A 15,815-nucleotide genomic window follows, 5' to 3' on the forward strand; every position below is an offset into this window, starting at 1 on the left:
ATAGAAGCCCATCATAATTGATTAATTGGGTTCAATGTCTCATTTTGATACATTTCCCCCCAATGTATCATTACAGATTGCAACGACCCAACGTGTCATCTCCAGCTCCGGTAATGAGGCCATAGACGATATTATAAAGATGGCCACCAGCAGGGGTCGGGTAGATGGTCACATTTCTATTTCTCCAGCCTTGAGGGTCTCGGAGGACCCGTGACTGCAGGAGTCTCATGGCGTCTCATTTGCAATTCCATGAATAAAGAAATGCAAGGAAGGCTCCCGACATGTTTACTTCTCATTACAAAGCTCAGCTCGGTGATTCCGCCTGGCGGTGTATACAGCGCTCAATACGGGGGGAACACGTGGAGGAGGGTAATTGAATATAATGGGATTTCGCAAACCAGTACACATGGGCCGGTTGGCTGCACAAATTGAAATTGCATCTGTAGGCACAATATGTTGCAGCTGTTATGACAAATATATAGGAAGCCAAATCTTGACACAGGTATACATTATATTTGTCTATTCCCGTAATCACCGCTCTTGGGAGGTGTTAAAGGGACACGAACCCGAAACTGACTATAAACATTTTCAGAATCGCTATTTTATGCTGATTTATGTTACGTTAGATCAGATTTTGTAATGCAGAGAATCAAGTCCTCTGCATGGACAGAGCTTATAGCTACATTCTTTCTGCTTGTAGTCACCACTAGGGGGAGCTCCCTGCTTATACATTAAACTCAATAATACAAAAGTATGCAGTGAGCTCCCCCTAGTGGTGGCTGATGATAGACAATAAGATTATTTAAAGTGCTCCGTTCTTGTTGGATTTGATTTTTTCAGGGGTTAAGGGAGTGTAAATAGTTTTTCTGTTGCTCATTTTCTCCTCTATATTAAACATCTTTTATTTACACCTATTGCATAATGTAACCTGTAACTTAACCGACCACCAGTTACAATAGTCAGTCACTGTATTTGGTAGAAATCATTCTCCTCTTGCTTCCATTATTTCTCACAAACTAAATTAGGACATGTCCTCCAACTAGTCCCTCTGCACTTCCCTCTGCTCCTCCAATTATCCTCCCTGCTCCCATTGTCCCATCTCTTTTTCTGCCTCCATTTCTCCTACATGCTTGACTCACTTCTTATATCCCTCCCATTCTCTATTTCTCTGCCATTCTATCAGCTCCTCCCACTCTCCTCTATATCCCTTCCATTCTCATCTATACTTTTCCCTTTCTCCTCTTTGATCCTCCTATTTTCCTATGCTCTGCCTTTCATCTCAGCTCCTCCCATTCTCCTCCATATCCTTCCCTTTATTCTCTCTGCTCCTCCTATTCTCCACTGCTCTTCCTACTTTCCTCTCTGCTCCATCTTTCCTCCTCTGCTCCTCCTAATTTCCTCTGTGTTCCTAATACTTTCCTCTCTGCTCCATCTTTCCTCCTCTGCTTCTCCTACTTTCCTCTCTGTTCCTAATACTTTCCTCTCTGCTCCATCTATTCTCCTCTGTTCCTCCTACTTTCCTCTCTGCTCCCTCAATTATTTATGTCCCTCCATTCTCCTTTCTACTTCTCCCATTTTTGCCCTTCCCACGCAATCAGTATGATTGACTGTAAGCGTAAGGTGCCCAAGCGAGGTAGTCGTGGGCGAGCTGTAGCCCATGCGCTCTTTGGCACACTACAGACAAATTGTGCCCTTGCTCTGGTGTGCTGCCATGTACAGTATGTGGTGTCTCCCACTTACTTCTGGCCAGCCGGCCTCTTCAGACTCCAGGAATTCCCCTTCTGGAACCAGGGCAGCAATTAATTCAGAGGACACAGAGTTCATTAAAACAACCAGAACTTTACTTGGTAACTGGCAGTATTTACAGGCAGGTATAAAGGATAAGGCCCAACAGGTTGTCATCTTTCCCACAGGTACCGAGTACAACTTAAGCCCTGGTTCCTGATCTAGGTGAAGCATCTGTTTCTTTCTTCTCTAGCCCTAGAGATTGTTCCTCACCAATGACAGTATATCTGGATCCCATATCACTCCGCCTCTGAGCTTGAGTCCTGACTTCTTCTGCAGCCTCGCAGACAGAATGTGCCCCCAGGCCCCCGACGACTATCTCGAGGTTCTCAGACAGGCTAAGGGATTCTCTGGCGATCCACTGTCCGGGATACTAGGCCCGTGTCTACCCTAGCAGACCCTACAAAGCCTGCTGGTTTCTGCTGTACTGCACACTACTGACTATGCTCACTTCCTGCACTTGACACTCAGTTCCCCCTCCTTCTACTGGGCCGGCTGTTACAGTTAACCCTACCTAGGCCAAACTGCAGCACCGGAGGGTTCTAACTTCAGGAACGTACTTTTAACCCTTTAGTATCAGGAGCGGACTATCACCTCTACCACTACTACATAAGCCATCTAGGGAATAGTTTTCCACCCATGACATGACACTGGTACAATGGGAGCCATTTATACAACTCAGCACAAAGACACGTCCCTGAGGATCCTGTGGGCAACACCGCCATGTATAGACCACAAAAACTGGGCTGATATCTATTGAACCATATGGTAGATTCATACAAAAAAAAATACTCAGGGGAGCAGGGGAGGTGATGTGAAGCTGATGATATATTAAGAAATGTATTAACACAGGGTAGATATTGGTTTGAGCCAAGTTTTCAAGTTATCCCCTATCCATAACTTTCTTACTGGGAGTGCCGAAGACCAGCTCGGCTATTTCCCACACTCCCATTGAGAATGAATGCGCATGCTTGGCCTCCATTCAGATGAAGATCTTCAGAGCGTCAGTAGGGATCCGACCCAGCAGTCGGACCCCCAGTGATCAGGAAGTTATCCTTAAAGAGGCCCCTTCTGGGATCTTAAAAGGGATTATTCACCTTTAAAATGAATATACTGTTAATTAACACATACTTTGAATTACTTATCTGAGTCGTTATACTCCAGTCACATCCAAAGCTGCAATGAAATTTTAACTTGTTTATTCTCTACCTGTTAAGGCTACTATCTCGCTGCTGCCACCTATTGGGCCAGTGCCTGTACTGCGCATGATAGAAGCAAACTCTTAATCAGATTTTCTCTTGTCTTGCAGGAACGGGACCAAATCTTGCCAGTGATCCAATCCTCTACACGTTCCTGTTGGTAATTCATCAGCTCGTCTTCTTACTACTCAATCACTGATGGACCATTTTGTGAATCATTCCTGAACCAACCAAACAGCCCATAGGAACTTTATCCAAATCCCTCCCTTTAACGAAAGCTGCAAATTTAGAAAGGACAGGAAAAAAATTTTAAAAAAGACTGAATGAAGCATGGCAAATACTTCACGGTGAAAAAAAAATAAAATGTAATAAAAAAAAATTTAAAAAAAACATATTTTTGGAGAAACTTATAAGAAATGAACCGCCCAAAACGACGCGACAAGTTTCCAACGAAAACAAAGAGTCTGGTCTCCGCCTTGCTGCGCGCCCGGCCCGTTATGATTTCTGAACGTGACTTTGAGATCCATAACTTATCAGGCATTTACGTTAAAAAAAAAAAAAAAGAATTAAAAAAAAAATTGTTGTCATTCTTTTCGTTCTTTTTTGCACGAACTGTTGATCAGTTATTTTTATGATGACCAGTAAACTTATTGAGTTGCCAGCGAAGTTCTCCCGGGAAAAGAAAAGAAAAAGAATACTTTTAATTAGAATGTGTTTAACGTTTTGATTTTTTTTTTTTTTTTTTTACCCTTTTTTTTTTCTGTAATTAAATTATTTGATTTCAGTAATTTTTTTTTTTTTTTCTTCGTCAGAAGGCACATGTCAGATCCATCGTTAATCACCGTCGATAATATTTATTTTTAAATAAAGATTGGAAACATGAAAAGAAAATTTGTTTATAACGAAAAAAATAAATAAATACTGTATTGTATAATGCTGAATAACAGTTGAATAAAATGATTTTGAGATAAGACCCCGATATTTTATATTCGGTAAAAACCTTGGAATTATCTATAATTTTGCAGAAAAAAAAGTGAAGAATAAAGGAAATCAGATTTGTCACCACATTTTACTATACAAACTAAACATTATTTTTAAAGTGATATCTTAGACCTGATGAGACTGTGGTACTTACTGTTAAAATCTGTATCAGAGTGGATGTATAATTCTAAGTCTTTGCCCACCTAGCATGATTGCCAGCTAACACAGAAGCTCCATCTGTCTAGTATAAATGACAGCGCTTTTGTGTTCCTCCTCCCTGCTGCTTCTACATGTCAGCCCACCTAAACAGATTGCTAGCTCCTCAGCATCCCCCCTGTCTGTTGCTGTAGAATTGCCACCCACCAGCATGATTGACAGATCATCAGTGTCTCTACTCTATGCTACTACTGAAATTTTTCACTGTTCAGTACAAGCTGCAGCATCAGGCTGGATGGGCAGAGATTGAATAGCTGTCAGTCTGGGTGGGTGGAGACTGAAGAACTGTCAGTCTGGGTGGGTGGAGACTGAAGAACTGTCAGTCTGGGTGGGTGGAGACTGAATAGCTGTCAGGCTGGATGGGCAGAGATTGAATAGCTGTCAGTCTGGGTGGGTGGAGACTGAATAGCTGTCAGGCTGGATGGGCAGAGATTGAATAGCTGTCAGTCTGGGTGCGTGGAGACTGAAGAACTGTCTGTCTGGGTGGGTGAAGACTGAAGAACTGTCAGTCTGGGTGGGTGAAGACTGAAGAGCTGTCAGTTTTGGTGGGTGGAGACTGAATAGCTGTCTGGGTGGGTGGAGAGTGAATAGCCGTCAGTCTGGGTGGGTGGAAACGGAATAACTGTCAGTCTGGGTGGGTGGAGATTGAATAGCTGTCAGGCTCGGTGGGTGGAGAGTGAATAGCTGTCAGGCTGGGTGGAGAGTAAATAGTGGCAGTCTGAGTGGGTGAAGGCTGAATAGCTGTCAGGCTGGGTGGGTGGAGAGTGAATAGTGGCAGTCTGGGTGGGTGAAGACTGAATAGCTCTCAGGCTGGGTGGGTGGAGAGTGAATAGCGGTCAGGCTGGGTTGGTGGAGAGTGAATAGTGGCAGTCTGGGTGGGTGAAGACTGAATAGGTGTCAGTCTGGGTGCGTGGAGATTGAATAGCTGTCAGTCTGGGTGGGTGGAGACTGAATAGCTGACAGTCTTAGTGGGTTGAGACTGAATAGCTGTCAGGCTGCTTGGGTGGAAACTGAATAGCTGTCAGTCTGGGTGGGAGGAGACTGAATAGCTGTCAGGCTGGGTGGGTGGAGACTGAATAGCTGTCAGTCTGGGGGGGTGGAGACTGAATAGCTGTCAGTCTGGGTGGGAGGAGACTGAATAACTGTCAGTCTGGGTGGGAGGAGACTGAATAGCTGTCAGTCTGGGTGGGCGAAGACTGAATAGCTGTCAGTCTGGGTGGGTGGAGACTGAATAGCTGTCAGTCTGAGTTGGTGGTGACTGAATAGCTGTCAGTCTGGGTGCGTGGAGATTGAATAGCTGTCAGTCTGTGTGTGTGTAAAGTTAATAACTGTCAGCTTGGGTGGGTGGAGATTGAATAGCTGTCAGCCTGGGTGGGAGGACACTGAATAGCTGTCAGTCTGGGTGGGAGGAGACTGAATAGCTGCTGTCAATATGGGTGGGTGGAGACTGAATAGCTGTCAGTCTGTGTGTGTGGAAAGTTAATAGCTGTCAGCTTGGGTGGGTGGAGATTGAATAGCTGTCAGTCTGGGTGGGAGGAGACTGAATAGCTGCTGTCAATCTGGGTGGGTAGGTGGAGACTGGATAGTTGTCAGTCTGGGTGGGTGGAGACTGTATAGCTGTCAGTCTGGGTAGGTGGAGACTGAACAGCTGTCAGTCTGGGTGGGTGGAGACTGAATAGTTGTCAGTCTGGGTGGGTGGAGAATGAATAGTTGTCAGTCTGGGTGGGTGGAGAATGAATATCTGTCAGGCTGGGTGGGTGGAGACTGAATAGCTGTCAAGCTGGGTGGGTGGAGACTGAATAGCTGTCAGTCTGGGTGGAGGCTGAATTGCTGTCAGGCTGGGTGGGTGGAGACTGAATAGCTGTCAGTTTGGGTGGGGGGAGACTGAATTGCTGTCAGGCTGGATGGGTGGAGAGTGAATATCTGTCAGTCTGGGTGGGTGGAGACAGAACAGCTGTCAGGCTGGATGGATGGAGACTGAATAGCTGTCAAGCTGGGTGGGTTGAGACTGAATAGCTGTCAGGCTGCTTGGGTGGAAACTGAATAGCTGTCAGTCTGGGTGGGAGGAGACTGAATAGCTGTCAGGCTGGGTGGGTGGAGACTGAATAGCTGTCAGGCTGGGTGGGTGGAGATTGAATAGCTGTCAGTCTGGGTGGGTGGAGACTGAATAGCTGTCAGTCTGGGTGGGAGGAGACTGAATAGCTGTCAGTGTTGGTGGGCGGAGACTGAATAGCTGTCAGTCTGGGTGGGCGGAGACTGAATAGCTGTCAGTCTGGGTGGGCGGAGACTGAATAGCTGTCATTCTGGGTTGGCAAAGACTGAATAGCTGTCAATCTCGGTGAGAGAAGATTGAATAGCTGTCAGTCTGGGTGGGTGGAGACTGAATAGCTGTCAGGCTGGGTGGGTGGAGAGTGAATAGCCGTCAGTCTGGGTGGGTGGAAACGGAATAACTGTCAGGCTGGGTGGGTGGAGATTGAATAGCTGTCAGGCTCGGTGGGTGGAGAGTGAATAGCTGTCAGGCTGGGTGGAGAGTAAATAGTGGCAGTCTGAGTGGGTGAAGACTGAATAGCTGTCAGGCTGGGTGGGTGGAGAGTGAATAGTGGCAGTCTGGGTGGGTGAAGACTGAATAGCTGTCAGGCTGGGTCGGTGGAGAGTGAATAGTGTCAGTCTGAGTTGGTGGAGACTGAATAGCTGTCAGCCTGGGTGGGTGGAGACTGAATAGCTGACAGTCTTAGTGGGTTGAGACTGAATAGCTGTCAGGCTGCTTGGGTGGAAACTGAATAGCTGTCAGTCTGGGTGGGAGGAGACTGAATAACTGTCAGTCTGGGTGGGAGGAGACTGAATAGCTGTCAGTCTGGGTGGACGGAGACTGAATAGCTGTCAGTCTGGGTGGGCGGAGACTGAATAGCTGTCATTCTGGGTGGGTGGAGACTGAATAGCTGTCAAACTGGTTGGGTAGAGACTGAATAGCTGTCAGTCTGGGTGGGTGGAGACTGAATAGCTGTCAGTCTGGTTGGGTAGAGACCAAATAGCTCTCAGTCTGGATGTGTGGAGACTGAATAGCTGTCAGTCTGGGTGGGAGGAGACTAAATAGCTGTCAGTCTGGATGGCAGAAGACTGAATAGCTGCTGTCAATATGGGTGGGTGGAGACTGAATAGCTGTCTGTCTGGGAGTGTGGAAACTGAATAGCTGTCAGCTTGGGTGGGTGGAGATTGAATAGCTGTCAGTCTGGGCGGGAGGACACTGAATACCTGCTGTCAATCTGGGTGGGTAGGTGGAGACTGGATAGTTGTCAGTCTGGGTGAGTGGAGACTGGATAGCTGTCAGTCTGGGTAGGTGGAGACTGAACAGCTGTCAGTCTGGGTGGGTGGAGACTGAATAGTTGTCAGTCTGGGTGGGTGGAGAGTGAATATCTGTCAGGCTGGGTGGGTGGAGACTGAATAGCTGTCAAGCTGGGTGGGTGAAGACTGAATAGCTGTCAGTCTGGGTGGGTGAAGACTGAATAGCTTTCAGTCTGGGTGGAGGCTGAATTGCTGTCTGGCTGGGTGGGTGGAGACTGAATAGCTGCCAGTCTGAGTGGGTGGAGACAGAATAGCTGTCAGTTTGGGTGGGGGGAGAATGAATTGCTGTCAGGCTGGATGGGTGGAGAGTGAATATCTGTCAGTCTGGGTGGATGGAGACTGAACAGCTGTCAGGCTGAACGGATGGAGACTGAATAGCTGTCAAGCTGGGTGGGTGGAGACTGAATAGCTGTCAGTCTGGGTGGGTGGAGACTGAATAGCTGTCAGGCTGGGTGGGTGGAGAGTGAATATCTGTCAGGCTGGGTGGGTGGAGACTGAATAGCTGTCAAGCTGGGTGGGTGGAGACTAAATAGCTGTCAGTCTGGGTGGGTGGAGACTGAATAGCTGTCAGGCTGGGTGGAGAGTGAATATCTGTAAGGCTGGGTGGGTGGAAACTGAATAGCTGTCAAGCTGGTTGGGTGGAGACTGAATAGCTGTCAGTCTTGGTGTTTGTGGAGACTGAATAGCTGTCAGTTTGGGTGGGTGGAGACTGAATTGCTGTCAGGCTGGGTGGGTGGAGACTAAATATCTGTCAGGCTGGGGGGGTGGAGACTGAATAGCTGTCAAGCGGGGTGGGTGGAGACTAAATAGCTGTCAGTCTGGGTGGGTGGAGACTGAATAGCTGTCAGTCTGAGTTGGTGGAGACTGAATAGCTGTCAGTCTGGGTGCGTGGAGATTGAATAGCTGTCAGCCTGGGTGGGAGGACACAGAATAGCTGTCAGTCTGGGTGGGAGGAGACTGAATAGCTGCTGTCAATATGGGTGGGTGGAGACTGAATAGCTGTCAGTCTGTGTGTGTGGAAAGTTAATAGCTGTCAGCTTGGGTGAGTGGAGATTGAATAGCTGTCAGTCTGGGTGGTCGGAGACTGAATAGCTGCTGTCAATCTGGGTGGGTAGGTGGAGACTGGATAGTTGTCAGTCTGGGTGGGTGGAGACTGTATAGCTGTCAGTCTGGGTAGGTGGAGACTGAACAGCTGTCAGTCTGGGTGGGTGGAGACTGAATAGTTGTCAGTCTGGGGGGGGTGGAGAGTGAATATCTGTCAGGCTGGGTGGGTGGAGACTGAATAGCTGTCAAGCTGGGTGGGTGGAGACTGAATAGCTGTCAGTCTGGGTGGGCGGAGACTGAATTGCTGTCAGTCTGGGTGGGTGGAGACTGAATAGCTGTCAGTCTGAGTTGGTGGAGACTGAATAGCTGTCAGTCTGGGTGCGTGGAGATTGAATAGCTGTCAGTCTGTGTGTGTGGAAAGTTAATAACTGTCAGCTTGGGTGGGTGGAGATTGAATAGCTGTCAGCCTGGGTGGGAGGACACTGAATAGCTGTCAGTCTGGGTGGGAGGAGACTGAATAGCTGCTGTCAATATGGGTGGGTGGAGACTGAATAGCTGTCAGTCTGTGTGTGTGGAAAGTTAATAGCTGTCAGCTTGGGTGGGTGGAGATTGAATAGCTGTCAGTCTGGGTGGGAGGAGACTGAATAGCTGCTGTCAATCTGGGTGGGTAGGTGGAGACTGGATAGTTGTCAGTCTGGGTGGGTGGAGACTGTATAGCTGTCAGTCTGGGTAGGTGGAGACTGAACAGCTGTCAGTCTGGGTGGGTGGAGACTGAATAGTTGTCAGCCTGGGTGGGAGGACACTGAATAGCTGTCAGTCTGGGTGGGAGGAGACTGAATAGCTGCTGTCAATATGGGTGGGTGGAGACTGAATAGCTGTCAGTCTGTGTGTGTGGAAAGTTAATAGCTGTCAGCTTGGGTGGGTGGAGATTGAATAGCTGTCAGTCTGGGTGGGAGGAGACTGAATAGCTGCTGTCAATCTGGGTGGGTAGGTGGAGACTGGATAGTTGTCAGTCTGGGTGGGTGGAGACTGTATAGCTGCTGTCAATATGGGTGGGTGGAGACTGAATAGCTGTCAGTCTGTGTGTGTGGAAAGTTAATAGCTGTCAGCTTGGGTGAGTGGAGATTGAATAGCTGTCAGTCTGGGTGGGAGGAGACTGAATAGCTGCTGTCAATCTGGGTGGGTAGGTGGAGACTGGATAGTTGTCAGTCTGGGTGGGTGGAGACTGTATAGCTGTCAGTCTGGGTAGGTGGAGACTGAACAGCTGTCAGTCTGGGTGGGTGGAGACTGAATAGTTGTCAGTCTGGGGGGGGTGGAGAGTGAATATCTGTCAGGCTGGGTGGGTGGAGACTGAATAGCTGTCAAGCTGGGTGGGTGGAGACTGAATAGCTGTCAGTCTGGGTGGGCGGAGACTGAATAGCTGTCAGTCTGGGTGGGTGGAGACTGAATAGCTGTCAGTCTGAGTTGGTGGAGACTGAATAGCTGTCAGTCTGGGTGCGTGGAGATTGAATAGCTGTCAGTCTGTGTGTGTGGAAAGTTAATAACTGTCAGCTTGGGTGGGTGGAGATTGAATAGCTGTCAGCCTGGGTGGGAGGACACTGAATAGCTGTCAGTCTGGGTGGGAGGAGACTGAATAGCTGCTGTCAATATGGGTGGGTGGAGACTGAATAGCTGTCAGTCTGTGTGTGTGGAAAGTTAATAGCTGTCAGCTTGGGTGGGTGGAGATTGAATAGCTGTCAGTCTGGGTGGGAGGAGACTGAATAGCTGCTGTCAATCTGGGTGGGTAGGTGGAGACTGGATAGTTGTCAGTCTGGGTGGGTGGAGACTGTATAGCTGTCAGTCTGGGTAGGTGGAGACTGAACAGCTGTCAGTCTGGGTGGGTGGAGACTGAATAGTTGTCAGCCTGGGTGGGAGGACACTGAATAGCTGTCAGTCTGGGTGGGAGGAGGCTTAATAGCTGCTGTCAATATGGGTGGGTGGAGACTGAATAGCTGTCAGTCTGTGTGTGTGGAAAGTTAATAGCTGTCAGCTTGGGTGGGTGGAGATTGAATAGCTGTCAGTCTGGGTGGGAGGAGACTGAATAGCTGCTGTCAATCTGGGTGGGTAGGTGGAGACTGGATAGTTGTCAGTCTGGGTGGGTGGAGACTGTATAGCTGTCAGTCTGGGTAGGTGGAGACTGAACAGCTGTCAGTCTGGGTGGGGGAAGACTGAATAGCTTTCAGTCTGGGTGGAGGCTGAATTGCTGTCTGGCTGGGTGGGTGGAGACTGAATAGCTGTCAGTCTGAGTGGGTGGAGACTGAATAGCTGTCAGTTTGGGTGGGGGGAGACTGAATTGCTGTCAGGCTGGATGGGTGGAGAGTGAATATCTGTCAGTCTGGGTGGGTGGAGACAGAACAGCTGTCAGGCTGGACGGATGGAGACTGAATAGCTGTCAAGCTGGGTGGGTTAAGACTGAATAGCTGTCAGGCTGCTTGGGTGGAAACTGAATAGCTGTCAGGCTGGGTGGGAGGAGACTGAATAGCTGTCAGGCTGGGTGGGTGGAGAATGAATAGCTGTCAGGCTGGGTGGGTGGAGATTGAATAGCTGTCAGTCTGGGTGGGTGGAGACTGAATAGCTGTCAGTCTGGGTGGGAGGAGACTGAATAGCTGTCAGTGTAGGTGGGTGGAGACTGAATAGCTGTCAGTCTGGGTGGGCGGAGACTGAATAGCTGTCAGTCTGGGTGGGCGGAGACTGAATAGCTGTCATTCTGGGTTGGCAAAGACTGAATAGCTGTCAATCTCGGTGAGAGAAGATTGAATAGCTGTCAGTCTGGGTGGGAGGAGACTGAATAGCTGCTGTCAATATGGGTGGGTGGAGACTGAATAGCTGTCAGTCTGGGTGGGAGGAGACTGAATAGCTGTCAGTGTTGGTGGGCGGAGACTGAATAGCTGTCAGTCTGGGTGGGCGGAGACTGAATAGCTGTCAGTCTGGGTGGGCGGAGACTGAATAGCTGTCATTCTGGGATGGCAAAGACTGAATAGCTGTCAATCTCGGTGAGAGAAGATTGAATAGCCGTCAGTCTGGGTGCGTGGAAACGGAATAACTGTCAGGCTGGGTGGGTGGAGATTGAATAGCTGTCAGGCTCGGTGGGTGGAGAGTGAATAGCTGTCAGGCTGGGTGGAGAGTAAATAGTGGCAGTCTGAGTGGGTGAAGACTGAATAGCTGTCAGGCTGGGTGGGTGGAGAGTGAATAGTGGCAGTCTGGGTGGGTGAAGACTGAATAGCTGTCAGGCTGGGTCGGTGGAGAGTGAAGAGTGGCAGTCTGGGTGGGTGAAGACTGAATAGCTGTCAGTCTGAGTTGGTGGAGACTGAATAGCTGTCAGCCTGGGTGGGTGGAGACTGAATAGCTGACAGTCTTAGTGGGTTGAGACTGAATAGCTGTCAGGCTGCTTGGGTGGAAACTGAATAGCTGTCAGTCTGGGTGGGAGGAGACTGAATAGCTGCCAGGCTGGGTGGGTGGAGACTGAATAGCTGTCAGGCTGGGTGGGTGGAGATTGAATAGCTGTCAGTCTGGGTGGGTGGAGACTGAATAACTGTCCGTCTGGGTGGGAGGAGACTGAATAACTGTCAGTCTGGGTGGGAGGAGACTGAATAGCTGTCAGTCTGGGTGGACGGAGACTGAATAGCTGTCAGTCTGGGTGGGTGGAGACTGAATAGCTGTCAGACTGGTTGGGTAGAGACTGAATAGCTGTCAGTCTGGGTGGGTGGAGACTGAATAGCTGTCAGTCTGGTTGGGTAGAGACCAAATAGCTCTCAGTCTGGATGTGTGGAGACTGAATAGCTGTCAGTCTGGGTGGGAGGAGACTAAATAGCTGTCAGTCTGGATGGCAGAAGACAATAGCTGCTGTCAATATGGGTGGGTGGAGACTGAATAGCTGTCTGTCTGGGAGTGTGGAAACTGAATAGCTGTCAGCCTGGGTGGGTGGAGATTGAATAGCTGTCAGCCTGGGTGGGAGGACACTGAATAGCTGTCAGTCTGGGTGGGAGGACACTGAATAGCTGCTGTCAATCTGGGTGGGTAGGTGGAGACTGGATAGTTGTCAGTGTAATGCACACGCCCGGACTGACTGGCGTGTGCGTGTTTATGTAGTGATTCCACTGTGCAATGAACCGGAGAGTGCCTGGAGGGGCGTAACTAAGTATCTGCCCGATCCGACCAAGGTCGCACGACGGCATACGACGCCAGTGCACCAGGGAGGAACCGAGCAGAGGAACCAGGGTCTACTCCAGGTCAGACTCCGGACACGGCTGTTGACCCACACCGGGGAATACAGGAACAGGCAGACTAGAGCGCAGGCTGGGTAGGGTCCAGTACAGACTGGGAGACAAATTCGAAACCGCAGACGCGGTGGACAGGGCAGAGCAAAGCGAAAACCGCAGACGCGGTGGACAGAGCTGAGCAAAGCGAAAACTGCAGACGCGGTGGACAGAGCTGAGCAAAGCGAAAACAGCAGACGCGGTGGACAGAGCTGAGCAAAGCGAAAAAAGCAGACGTGGTGGACAGAGCTGAGCAAAGCGAAAACCGCAGACGCGGTGGACAGAGCTGAGCAAAGCGAAAAAAGCAGACGCGGTGGACAGAGCTGAGCAAAGCGAAAACCGCAGACGCGGTGGACAGAGCTGAGCAAAGCGAAAACCGCAGACGCGGTGGACAGAGCTGAGCAAAGCGAAAACAGCAGACGCGGTGGACAGAGCTGAGCAAAGCGAAAACCGCAGACGCGGTGGACAGAGCTGAGCAAGGCGAAAACCGCAGACGCGGTGGACAGAGCTGAGCAAAGCGAAAACCGCAGACGCGGTGGACAGAGCTGAGCAAAGCGAAAACCGCAGACGCGGTGGACAGAGCTGAGCAAAGCGAAAACCGCAGACACGGTGGACAGAGCTGAGCAAAGCGAAAACCGCAGACGCGGTGAGGACAGGGCTCTGTACACACGGAACAGACTAGAAGGGAAAGGCAGAACCAGATACCCACAGGGTACTTGCAGAGAAGTAGCGAGTTGACCACAAACTCACAAACGGAAGTACAGAGACAACGAGCAGGAGTTAGGTACGAGTTCAGACTCTGCAGAAAAAGGGAAAGTACGGACATAGAGAAAAACAAAACAGGCTAGGAGAGTATTCAGACAAGAACAGACACAGCAGCAAGATACAGGAGCGGGTTTACACAGGCCTGGAAATACAGCCTCCAGGATAGGCAGAAGACAACAGGCTAGAAGATAATGCAGACAGGACACAGTTCAGACACGGGAACTGATACCGAAGGCAGGAAACATAAATGGGACCTGGCATATCAGTGACCAAAGGCCAACTGACAGAACACAATGCCCAGGCAGGAACTCACTGGAGCAGCCTGATTAAACACCAGATGGCAGACAGCAATAGGCTGAGGACGCACAAGGGGTGACCCCGCAGCAGGTACAAAAAGCAGGAAGTGATCGGGCGCCGCCCTTAAGCAGCAGACACAGAGGCAAACAGACAGCATGGAGGGAAGCCAGGCCAGCAAACTGGACTGGAGATCAAGTGCGCGCTCCTGCACAGTGGGAGATGGACCACTATGCAAGGACGCCGCCACGTATGTTGCAGTCAGTCTGGGTGAGTGGAGACTGGATAGCTGTCAAGCTGGGAAGGTGGAGACTGAACAGCTGTCAGTCTGGGTGGGTGGAGACTGAATAGTTGTCAGTCTGGGTGGGTGGAGAGTGAATATCTGTCAGGCTGGGTGGGTGGAGACTGAATAGCTGTCAAGCTGGGTGGGTGAAGACTGAATAGCTGTCAGTCTGGGTGGGTGAAGACTGAATAGCTTTCAGTCTGGGTGGAGGCTGAATTGCTGTCTGGCTGGGTGGGTGGAGACTGAATAGCTGCCAGTCTGAGTGGGTGGAGACAGAATAGCTGTCAGTTTGGGTGGGGGGAGAATGAATTGCTGTCAGGCTGGATGGGTGGAGAGTGAATATCTGTCAGTCTGGGTGGGTGGAGACTGAATAGCTGTCAGGCTGGACGGATGGAGACTGAATAGCTGTCAAGCTGGGTGGAGACTGAATAGCTGTCAGTCTGGGTGGGTGGAGACTGAATAGCTGTCAGGCTGGGTGGGTGGAGAGTGAATATCTGTCAGGCTGGGTGGGTGGAGAGTGAATATCTGTCAGGCTGGGTGGGTGGAAACTGAATAGCTGTCAAGCTGGTTGGGTGGAGATTGAATAGCTGTCAGTCTTGGTGTTTGTGGAGACTGAATAGCTGTCAGTTTGGGTGGGTGGAGACTGAATTGCTGTCAGGCTGGGTGGGTGGAGACTAAATATCTGTCAGGCTGGGTGGGTGGAGACTAAATAGCTGTCAGTCTGGGTGGGTGGAGACTGAATAGCTGTCAGGCTGGGTGGGTGGAGAGTGAATATCTGTCAGGCTGGGTGGGTGGAAACTGAATAGCTGTCAAGCTGGTTGGGTGGAGATTGAATAGCTGTCAGTCTTGGTGTTTGTGGAGACTGAATAGCTGTCAGTTTGGGTGGGTGGAGACTGAATTGCTGTCAGGCTGGGTGGGTGGAGACTAAATATCTGTCAGGCTGGGTGGGTGGAGACTAAATAGCTGTCAGTCTGGGTGGGTGGAGACTGAATAGCTATCAGGCTGGATGGGTGGAGAGTGAATATCTGTCAGTCTGGGTGGGTGGAGACAGAATAGCTGTCAGGCTGGATGGATGGATACTGAATAGCTGTCAGTCTGGGTGGGTGGAGACTGAATAGCTGTCAGTCTGGGTGGGTGGAGACTGAATAGCTGTCAGGCTGGGTGGGTGGAGAGTGAATATCTGTCAGGCTGGGTGGGTGGAAACTGAATAGCTGTAAAGCTGGGTGGGTGGAGACTAAATAGCTGTCAGTCTGGGTGGGTGGAGACTGAATAGCTGTCAGGCTGGGTGGGTGGAGAGTGAATATCTGTCAGGCTGGGTGGGTGGAAACTGAATAGCTGTAAAGCTGGGTGGGTGGAGACTGAATAGCTGTCAGTCTTGGTGTTTGTGGAGACTGAATAGCTGTCAGTTTGGGTGGGTAGAGACTAAATAGCTGTCAGTCTGGGTGGGCGGAGACTGAATAGCTGTCAGTCTGGGTGGGCAGAGACTGAATAGCTGTCAGTCTGGGTGGGCAGAGACTGAATAGCTGTCAGTCTGGGTAGGTAGAGACTGAATTGCTGTCAGGCTGGGTGGGTGGAGACTGAATAGCTGTCAAGCTGGGTGGGTGGAGACTG

The 15,815-nt window shown here is 50.0% G+C and overlaps 1 protein-coding gene across 2 annotated transcripts in view; it reads left to right on the top strand.

Moving 5' to 3' along the window:
- VSTM2B (V-set and transmembrane domain containing 2B) overlaps positions 1-3,955 on the top strand; it is a 195,051-nt gene extending 191,096 nt beyond the window's left edge. For both annotated transcript variants that reach the window (XM_073659648.1, XM_073659649.1), the window contains exon 6: positions 3,095-3,955. In XM_073659648.1, the coding sequence (XP_073515749.1) occupies positions 3,095-3,183 (89 nt within the window). In that variant the 3' untranslated portion in view covers positions 3,184-3,955. The remainder of the gene's footprint in view (positions 1-3,094) is intronic.
- Positions 3,956-15,815: the final 11,860 nt, after the last annotated feature.

This window comes from Phyllobates terribilis, unplaced genomic scaffold, assembly GCF_046119375.1.
Source record: "Phyllobates terribilis strain yellow unplaced genomic scaffold, ASM4611937v1 Scaffold_14__1_contigs__length_39327217, whole genome shotgun sequence".
Lineage (NCBI taxonomy): Eukaryota > Metazoa > Chordata > Amphibia > Anura > Dendrobatidae > Phyllobates > Phyllobates terribilis.